We start from the raw sequence: 10144 nt of genomic DNA, 5'->3' as shown, positions 1-10144 counted from the left end.
AGCCCTTGTGCTGGCAGCACGGAGCTCTCGGGACACACTCGCCCTGTCCCGGAGTGGTCGCTCAGGCACACCGTGTTTGCACGCGCAATAAGAAAATAGCCCTGGGTTTAGATTTGCTCCCTCTCTTAAAGCAGGCTCAGAACTAAGCGCAACCCGGCAAACCCAGTGTGAATCTGACCCTGTGCACGTCGCTGCACCACCCAGCACAACACCAGCCAACGCTTCCAGAAGTGCCGGCACCAAGTCCCGCACTCGGTTCTGTGACCACCGGCTGCGGCGATGCCCCAACATGCCGCGCTCGCACCCCTCACCTTTGCTGCAGGCTGGGGGAGACACGACCGGACGGGCTCCCACAGCCTCTGCCTTCTGGATTTGCTTGTCAGCACACACCTTCCATTCCCCTTCCATTTCCCCTTCCATTTCCATTTCCACTTCCATTTCCATTTCCATTTCCCTTTCCCTTTCCCTTCCCCTTCCCCTTCCCCTTCCTCCTACCCTTCCCCTTCCCCTTACCTTGCTAACTGGGCACAGCTGTAGCTGATGGGAACCTCTGCTTTCTCTCCATCCTACCATGGCTTTAAATAACAGATGTTTCCACTTCCCTGTTCTGTGCAGCAGGGAACTCGCATTGCAACACAGCCTGTTTCTAAAGCAAAAAACAGCAACCCAATAAAAATGAAATCACCGAAGCACAAAAACTTGAATGGATCTGGTGGCTATATCGATTCGGCAAGTTTGCTGCAGGGTTTCTGCTTGGATGTTGATTGATAGTTATTCAGTGAGGAGTGCCCTGCAGAGCAGATGCTCCGCTGGGAGGGGGAAGCATTGCCCTAAGCATTGCTTATCAGAGGGAAAAGCTGTAATTTTACTAGGAGAGGCCAAAGTCGGGGTAATCACAAGTCACGGCAGCTCTTCCAGCTGTTTCTGCAGCACCACCCGGCAGATCGGGTACTGGAGGTCGGCGTCACCCAGTGCTGCAGATGGAATAACTGGGCTCTTCTTTACCTCCCCCCAGAGAGTGGCAGCAGCGGTGGTACCCCTGTCTCCAGAGGAGGGGACGCTGCCAAAGGACGTGCCCCGGCAGCAGTTTCTGAGCAGGTGTTGGTGTGAGTGAGGAGGGCGACGGGTGTCCCGGGGGCTTTAGCTTTACCCAGGCTCGAGGACTCAGGCAGCCCAGTGAAGAGAAGAGCTTCCAGCATTAGGGAGAGAGGGAATGAACATGCGGAGGGGCTCAGCGCCTGCAGGGAACGATGCCAGGAGGGGCAAAGGGGAGCCGCAGCCGGGCAGGAGGTGCAGAACAAGCCCCAGAGCATACATGACTGCAGCACCCCCTTCTCTAACACATAAATAAAGCTTAGTGGTGAAGCTTCCCTTCTAAAATGGCTTTTTACCTGTCGTTACAAGAATCGTACACTGTACAGCAGCAGACAGCAAACTTTTGGTCTCTGCCAAAGTTCTGGTGATACGCAAGTACGTACTTGTTCTAGTAACGATCTGTGTTTTTAGAGCTGAGAAGGAGCCGGGTCCTACCCTGAGCAGAGGGACCTCATGCACAAAACCACCCAAGAGAATAAACCAGTTGTGGGGTAATGCCTTCAGCAGCGCAGGGCGCAAAGGACTTAATTATTATGTACAAAAGCGCTTTGGTCAGGGCTGCGCATTGGGCTCCTCCGCGTGTCAGCGAGCAGCTATGCGGCAGAACAGGCTGCCGGATTAAGGAGTCTCCGGCGAAACCCGCGCTGAGGACATCAGAGGACACCAGCCAAGCCGGGAAGTGAGTGAGCTGGGTGGTACCGCGCAGAGCTGCCCGCAGCCTCCCGGGCACGGGCTGCCTGCGCTGCCTGCGCTGCCTGCACCTCTGCCTGCGCTGCCTGGGATCAGAGCCTCTCTGGCAGGGCTGCGAGCGATCACGGCGTGCAGGGACCCGGCTGCGTCAGGGCAGCACATGAAGGTGTTTTAGGGGCTCGGCGGTGCTGGGACCCCAGCCCGCAGCACCACAAACCCGCCCTGCACGGCTGCCGGATGAGTTTCTCTCGCCCCGGTGCCGCAGGCTGCAGGTGAGGGGCCGGGGGCTCGCCGCCGAGCACCCACCCGCCCAGCACCCACCCACCCAGCACCGCACAGCCTTATCTCGGCCGGGCAGGTGAGTTAATGTGTAACCCGGCTCTGTTTGGTTAGCCCAGAAAAGCAAAGAAGTCCTGGGATAGGCACGGCTGGGACAAGGAGCCGGGCAGCGTGGAGCGACGGACGTCCTGGTAAAAAAAAGAAAATAATATAATAATCTCTCTTCCTTCTCGGCTTTTGCTTTCTGTCCTTTTCCTGCTGCGTGGGCTGCGGGCGAGGGGCTGAGTGTCTCTGCCCGGGGAGGACACGGGGCTCGGGCACCCATGGGGGTACGGACACGCATTGCTTTGGAAGGGGAAAGTGGTGGAGGTGTCACGGGAGGTGGCACCAGGGAAGATGGACGAGGTGGGTTGAAGGTGGTGGCGGGAGGAAAGCCGGGGAGACCAGCAGCTGCCGGCGGGGAGAGGCTGGGAAAACTCGTGCTGAGGACAGCAAAGAGCTCGGGCAGCTGCTGCGTGCACTTGATTTTCTTGTTTAAATAGACCTGCCGCCATCGCCTCCCTTCGCCCCGAGGTGGGATCCATCCCGCTGTGCCGCTGCGGAGCAGCAGCCGCTGGGACGGTACCTGCAAATGGCGTTTTGCTTCGTTTTCTCTTTCGAGCTGGCCGGGTCAAAGCCCTTTGCCAGCAGCTGTAAGGCAGGGGGATCCGGCTGCTGTGCCTCAGACAGCCAAAATACCGAGGTTCTTTACCTTTGCTGGAGAGCCGGGATAGAATACTTGCAGTAGTACTGGCCTTAAAAGAAAGTAGCCTCTTCCTATAAAGCAATTAGCATTAATTGCTATCCAGCGCCTCTTTGAAGTTTGAGGGCTCAGGGAGCTTTGCAAAGGACAGTTACAGCAGCTGTCACAGAAGCTGCGCAAACTGGACTTTTATTTTAGATAAAAAATAGCTTCCTCTAAAAGCATTTTTAGTGGGGGAAGATATACACACCATTGAAAAACAGCTGTTCACGTGCCATGTCTTTTAATTTAAATGCTCACTCATATTTTCAGTTTGTGGCTGAACTTGGCGAAGTAACACAGGCTGAACCGTGTTACTCAGCGAAAGGAAGGAACAAGCAAAATCCTTCCGAATCATAAAAACCGGGATCTTTCAGCACTGATTTTTTTTCCCCTTTCCCGAGTCGGATGAAGGCGTTAGAGCCACAATTGCACCCGAGAACTCGTGGGCAGGAAAACGAACTTCTCCTTTTCTGCCTAGATCCTCCCTGGCCTCCGACGAGCGCTGGGTGAACTTTGCCTCCCAGCAAGGGGGGGCTCGGCGGGTGCCAAACCCCGGGCACCCGCTTTGTGTTTGCAAACGCCGTTTGAACCAGGGCAACTTATTTTTTCCAGTGGGCCGATGGCATTGGGCATTCCGACGGTGGAATTCTCTCCGTCGAACGCCCTGGTTAGAGGGGGGCCATGCTGCTGCTCCCGGGGGGGACAGGGGACGCTGGCACCGACCGGCTGCTCCGACTGCAGGGGTCAAGCTGGAGCAAGACTTTCGCTTCCCCCGAGGGTTTTGCTCTCTCGGACGCGTGCGGGAGGCGGTGAGCAGCGTTGCAGCAATCCCCGCCGCGCAGGCGGTCGTCTCCTGCTGCTTGGAAACAGATTCGTATTTCACGTTGCAAATCTTCAGGTGCACAGCAAAACCCTGTGGCTTGCAGAAGCCTAAACCCCCCCCCAAACTGGGTTTCCCCCCACACCCAGTTTCTCTGCTTCCCAACAGCTAAAAGCTCTGGCTATGAAGTTATCCAAATTCCAAAGAATCACGGCTATTGCTGTTCCAAAAGCACCTCTTACTCAAACGTAATTTAAGCAGCAAATAATGCAAAGCTGAGACCAAAACACTAAACTCCTGCGCGGAAGGATCGGATCTGTCAGGGTGTGGGTGTTGAAATGTAATTTTTGCGGCATGTCCCAATTACAAAGGAATTCTTTTAGGGTCTAACGCTCGGAACAAGCAGCCAGTTCTGCTCGCTTATCGCTCCGTCTAATTCCCTGATCCTGCTACAAGGGGGAAAAAAAAAATGCGGCAGCGTGTTCCGGGCAGGTCACGGCACAAAGAGCTCCTCTGTCCTCTGACGAGCAAATCCTCTCGCGTGGGCCCGTGTGTGTTGTAGGGGGCGTTTGTTTTGCCGCTCTCCCCAGCCCAGTTCTCTCCCCAAGAATGGGCGGCGCGGGCGGAGAAAACACATAATTGGTGGTGGCAGTGAATTTTGGAAGGTTAATGCTTTACATCCAGAAGTAATTACGCCTTTTGTAGGCTGCTCAGCCTCTCCCCGCAGGCAGCAGAGCTCTCTCTCGGCCAGGCACCCTCTGAGCATAACTGTCCCCTCCGCCGCCGGGGACGGTCTCGCTGTTGGGAACCCTGATGTCAGGTTGTTTGTCAGCAGACGTTACGGTGTTTGGGCGTAACAGGCTGCATCCAGGAGAGCAGCAAAGGTGCATCACCGCGAGCAGGGGGGGGACCTTGGGGTGCTGCTTGCGACACCCCCGGGGTGGCTGGAGACACGGCCCATGGGGGCAGCCCGGGCACAGCTCCCAGCACTGCCCTGCTCCGAGCGAACCATGCCAGGCGTGTGCCCCAACGCTCCCCGGTGTGCCCCGAAGGACCAGGGCACCTCCCTGTGGCCACGACACCTCGGTGATCCCCGGGGAAGGTCCTCGCCGGGAGGAAGGTCCCAGCAGAGCGTCACTGGGAAGGGTGGGTGTGGAGGAGGGCAGAGGTCCGGTGTGTCAGAGCTGGGATTGGGCTTGCCTTGGGATGGGATCGCTGCTGCCGAGCTTACAGCTTCTTCCTTCGCTTGGGAACCACCTTGTCCGCACCTCTGGGATGATTAGAGAACCCCCACGGTGAGATGGCCGTGGGTAGGCGGTCCAGAGCTCGCTCTATTTCCTATTCTTTTGGGGAAAACTTCAGTTCCAAGGATGCTTTAAAAAAGCCCAGCCGAACCTTCTCCTGGAGAACAGCAGCCTCATGTGCAGCTTCCGTCGTACTTTCCATCCATCCAGCAGCTCCACAGCCCGCCTGCCCAGCGTGCCTGCACCCCCCGGGGGGTCCCGCAGCTTAACGCCTCTCCTTTCTTCTGCTTCAGCCGGGATATTGCCCCCCCACACCGGACGCCGCGGCAGCCTGTGCTATGCCTAGGAAGGAGCTGGGGATGGCTGGCTGCAACTCTGACAGCTGCGACAGCATGGTCAGCACGGCCTCCAACCACTCGCAGCGTGTAAGTAACCCTGTGCTGCCCACCCGGGCACAGCGGGGGCTCAACTCGCCCCTCTCGGCGGCTGAGGAAGGATTTCGGTCAGATCTCTGCTCAAAACCACTCTCTGTCAGTGCTTTGGAAGCACCTGGGGGCCCTGACACAGCATCACGCCAAGGGCAACGCAAGAACCAAATTAATTCCTGCCCCAAAGCACTCCCAGCCTTTCCGTCCTGCCAGGCGCGTGGCAGCGATCGGGAGCCGGAGCTCCTGCAAGGTCTCCTCGGGGACGTGGCACCGAGTGCCCGGGGCTCCTGCCTTGCCCGCAGATGCAGATAGTGCAGGCGCTGGGCAGGAGGAGCCGGGCGCGCTCCCCAGTGAGGGATTAGACCAGTTGGATAACTGGGTCAGACCGGCTCCAGCCAGGGTGACTTCACCTGGAAAAGACAGCGAGCTGTACTCCTCCCAGCTGACAAGAGATTAATTTCCTAGTTAAGGCAGGGGTGAGTTTGGACCATGGGTGTAGATGTGTAATTTTTCACTATCTGTCCATTAAAGCTTGTTTGTCTCCGAACACCGATTCCAAGATTGATGGATGGACTAATTACATCCTGTCTGACTTGGAGCATAATTGATATGTGCAAGTGCAACGCTCAGTCCTGAACAGGCTTTCCATTTGATGTATTGCAAACCAGAACCAAACCCTCTGAAATTTATTAGGGATGGAAAAACTGGTTGCAACATCGCATGGTAAAAGGTTTGGATAGGTGTCTCTGCAAAACAACCCCACGTGGGACAATTTCTCCTCCCCGCTCGCTGATCTCCATCCTTTCCTGCCCTTCAGTTTTTTCATGATATATTGCATGTATCGCCTTGTAACTTGGCACTTCCACTGCAATCACGTCTCATGGTACTTGAAATACAACAAAAATTAAACAGAATCTTGCTGGGATATGAATGGGAGAACAAGGAGAGGGACCACCACCCACAGATAAGCCTTCAGTGTTTACGATATTTAGACAAGCTTCTAAGATTCGGCACTGCTGATCAGTACAGGTGTCTGTACCTATAGACCACCCGCGTTACCCATCTGCTCATATTTCGAAGTAAACTAAAGAACTCAAAGGTAGAGGCCAAGTTTCCAAGTGAGAAATAGCCCATCTTCTGATGCTTATAGGGGGGTAATATAAAAATGGCCTTAAGTGTATGTATATGTTTTTATAGGAAGTTGTTTAGTTTTCTGTAGCTGTCAGTACCAATTTTTGAAGTCACTGGCCAAGTCTCCCAGCCAGGAGCCGTCACAGGTCTCTCCTTACCTGTCAGGGCTGTGACTAGTAATACACCCGCGTCTCCTACCTGTGCTGCTTTTTTCTTTTTCAGAGCGATAACAGTTACGACTACTTATCTGTGGAAGAGAAAGAGTGTCTGATGTTCTTAGAAGAAACTATTGGCTCGCTGGATGCAGAAGCAGACAGCGGGGTCTCTACTGATGAGACCGACCACGTGGAGCCCTCCAAGCTGCCCAGGACGTGGCCCAAGCGAGACTCCGTTCCCCGGGGTGAGCTGCAGACCGCGCTCCAGCCTTGTTTGCAAAGGGACTTTCACGCAGGGTGCGTTCCCTTGGCAGGCAGGGAAGGAGCATTGCCCCGGTTTTATTCACGTGGTAAGCTAAAGCCAGCTTGCTTTCGTCACTCCGTGGCGAGCGGTGGCTGTAGGCAGCGAGGTCAGTAGGGCACCGACTGCATTTTCCCAGTTCTCACATGCAGGAGCTGCGTGGCGAGGTTGGCAGAACCGCGGGGCAGAGCATCTTTGCTCACGCTCTGAGCTTACACAGGTTACACAGGTTAACGAGGCTCCTCATTCACCGTGTGCTCTGCCAAATCCACAGTATCTGACTTTCTTAGCTGTGGTCAGGGTAAGCTCTCTGGGTGAACTCTGCCACGGCTGCGCTGGTTCGTCAGGTGTGGAGAAGCTGCTTTTGCCCACAGGACAGTGTCCTGTGTCCGTCTGCAGAATGGTGCGTGACTTCACATCTCTCTCTTTGCCTAGATTTGGAAAATGGGGCTCCCCGTCTGAGCGTGGGTCACCAGCGTGCAGCTGACCAGAAGAGTGGTAAGAGCATCTCCACCTTCTCAAGCTCAGCTCCAGCAGCGGTTCCAAGCCCAGGCTATTACAGTCTTCCAAGGAACATCACCGTAGCAAACGCACAGAGAGCAAACGGAGCTTTGGACAGCAAAGTGACTGTCCGCACAGTGGAGGAACCAGTGCCAGTAGGTAAATCTTCACAGGAGATGGCCAAGAAGGATGGGCTTGACCAAGCCAATACAAGAAGCCAGGTGAAGTCCCTGGAATCTTTGATTATCCAGCCTCCAGATCCCTTCCAGGATGACCTGGTGAGCCACGAGTGGTCACGGAGCAATTGCTCAGCCAAGGAGACCAAGGCTTGGACTTCATGGGGCCAGCCAGAGAAATCCATGTTGGAAGAGGTCCCTCAGGACCCAGATGCCAAGCGCGGGCCTCCAACTGCCCCCAAGCCACGGAAACTGCCACCAAATATTATCCTGAAAACCAGCAAAAACAGCCCAGTGCCACTCGCCACAGAGCCTGGCCAGAAGGTAAAAGCACCACCGCCGTCCTCGGCCGGCTTTGCCAGCAACGCTGCTGCTGAAAAGGTGAATTCGGGGCATCTCGACCCCAAGGAGAGGGAGAAAGCCCGACGGGAGGCGTTGGAGAAGCTTGGACTGTCACAGGACAGGAGGGAGGTCAGCACCCACCTTCAACCTACCACACAACCCCAACCAAGGGAGATGCCATTCCATGTCACCGGAGAGCCCGAGGCACACCGTGGGGCGGCGGAGAGGTTGGTGCCAGGTATCCGGCAGATGAACTTCAAATCCAACACCCTGGAGCGCTCCGGTGTGGGGCTGAGCAGCTACATGAGCAGCGTCAAGGAGCAGAGCGTCAAGACCAGCAGCTCCCTGGGCAAGATGTCCTTCATCGAGCGGCTCGCCCCGAGCTTCCTGAGGAGCAGCCGCCCCCGGCCGACGTCCCTCGTGGCAGGGAAGGACTTTGCTGGGCTGAAGGAGTCCGGGCAGATGGAGCCGGAGAAGAGCAACAAGCGGCGATCCCACCTGCTGCAGAGCTTCCCCAAGCCTCCCCGCTCCAGCGTCAGCGTGAAGATTTCCCCCAAGGGGGCAACCGATGAGAACCGGCGAGAGGCACTGAAGAAGCTGGGTCTGCTGAAGGAATAGCCCACCGAGCCACGGGGCTGCTGGAAAAGGGGCTTTTCACCCTGGATCCAGGTGCCTTCGCTGCTTGTCCTCAGGCAGCACAACCATAAGCATCTTCTGCTGTGATCTCCTGCCCCAGCATCTTGGGAGCGGCACCACGAGAGGTATTCAGAGCTTCACACCAAATAAAGTAACGCCCCATGTACATAATATTTTGTATATAGCAAGTGCATATGAGCTATTTATAGAAAGCATCACTCAGCACGCGGATGGGGCATATTCTCCTACAAGGTCTTTAATGCATTTGGGGCTTCGTCGCAGCAGGGAAGCCATGGAATTGGGGGTTGGCTTATTTTAAAAGGGGTCGCCTGTGGCTAAAGCCTCTCTGGGAAGAACTGCTGGACTCCGCTGCTCCTTTAGGATTTTGTGGGGTTTTAACTTTCTCAAAGCCTCCGAGGCCGGAGCACTCCCCTGCCCCGTGCAAGTGCCTCCCAAAAGCCACCACTGCCACCTACAGAACTGTGGGACCGAGGGGCAAGGGAGGGGGTTCAGCAATGCTCCCCTGCGCACGAGTGCTCCTTGTACAGCGCCCGCGGGCGAGGGGCTGCAGAGGCATCCCGCACCTCCTCTGACCACCTCTCACCTCCAGCCCCGACAGCCCGGGTTAGAAGACGCGTGAACAGCCGCGTTCAGCATGAAGTGACAGTTAAGGACGGACAGACTGTGTTTCAGTGGCAAAACAAGAAACACTGCCCAAAACGAGAGAGATGCAAGTCTGAGGCAGCGCCTTTTCATTCCCTTTCAAACTCTCCTCGCATCTTTCAGACCCAGCCGATGCTGTCAACGTTTATGCTGAACACCTTTTATAATGAAGGTGGTTTATTTCTGTAATAAACTTGTATATGATCAGAAAATGACAGTGTAGTGTAGATTTATGTTGCAGTTACAGCTCTGGTAAAGCTAAATAATAAGTTTTAAACTTCATGATTGAGGGACTGGAGCATCTCCCTTATGAGGAAAGGCTGAGAGAGCTGGGACTCTTTAGCCTGGAGAAGAGAAGGCCGAGGGGAGACCTTATTAACATTTACAAGTATCTAAAGGGTGGGTTCAAGGAGGATGGAGCCAGACTCTCTTCAGTGGTTCCCAGTAACAGGACGAGGGGTAACGGGCACAAGCTGGAACATAGGAAGTTCCGATCAAATATGAGAAAAAACTTCTTTACGGCGAGGGTGACAGAGCCCCGGAACAGGCTGCCCAGGGAGGGTGTGGAGTCCCCTTCTCTGGAGACCTTCAAGACCTGCCTGGATGCAGCCCTGAGTGATGTGCTCTGGGCAATCCTGCTTTAGCAGGGGAGTGGGACTAGGTGATCTCGAGAGGTCCCTTCCAACTCTGAAAAATTCCGTGATTCTGTATGTCTTGACTCGGGGAGCGTGAGGGACCCAGACAGCAGCCGGGCGTTGCAAATGATGAGGTCTGGACCAGAGACCCGGGGCTCCTGCACTCCCAGGACCCACACGATGTGGGGTTTTGTGTAAGTGCTTCCAGTACAATAAGCAAAGTCTTCCACGGCACTGCTGGGCTGGGACGGGTGACATGGGACC

At 55.5% G+C, this 10144-nt stretch overlaps 1 protein-coding gene across 1 annotated transcript; it reads left to right on the top strand.

Moving 5' to 3' along the window:
* The first annotated feature begins 1723 nt into the window (after positions 1-1723).
* C21H1orf116 (chromosome 21 C1orf116 homolog) lies at positions 1724-9943 on the top strand. Its single transcript, XM_054181579.1, has 5 exons — positions 1724-2057; positions 2179-2255; positions 5206-5337; positions 6694-6871; positions 7363-9943. The coding sequence occupies exons 3-5, from the start codon at positions 5251-5253 to the stop codon at positions 8562-8564; spliced, it is 1467 nt and encodes a 488-aa protein (XP_054037554.1). The 5' UTR covers positions 1724-2057; positions 2179-2255; positions 5206-5250; the 3' UTR covers positions 8565-9943.
* The last annotated feature ends 201 nt before the right edge of the window (positions 9944-10144 follow it).

The sequence above is a fragment of the Rissa tridactyla genome, chromosome 21 (genome assembly GCF_028500815.1).
Source record: "Rissa tridactyla isolate bRisTri1 chromosome 21, bRisTri1.patW.cur.20221130, whole genome shotgun sequence".
NCBI classification, from domain to species: Eukaryota; Metazoa; Chordata; class Aves; order Charadriiformes; family Laridae; genus Rissa; species Rissa tridactyla.
Note: the sequence above shows the minus strand (reverse complement) of the source record. Positions and strands in the feature narration are given on the sequence as shown.

What these genes read in the sequence shown, in the direction of transcription:
- C21H1orf116 (XM_054181579.1), top strand. Translation starts at nt 5,251, where the DNA reads ATGCCTAGGAAGGAGCTGGGGATGGCTGGCTGCAACTCTGACAGCTGC. An exon ending in CCTCCAACCACTCGCAGCGT is followed by an intron (nt 5,338 to 6,693) that starts GTAAGTAACCCT and finishes TTTCTTTTTCAG; the next exon opens with AGCGATAACAGTTACGACTA. An exon ending in GCGAGACTCCGTTCCCCGGG is followed by an intron (nt 6,872 to 7,362) that starts GTGAGCTGCAGA and finishes CTCTTTGCCTAG; the next exon opens with ATTTGGAAAATGGGGCTCCC.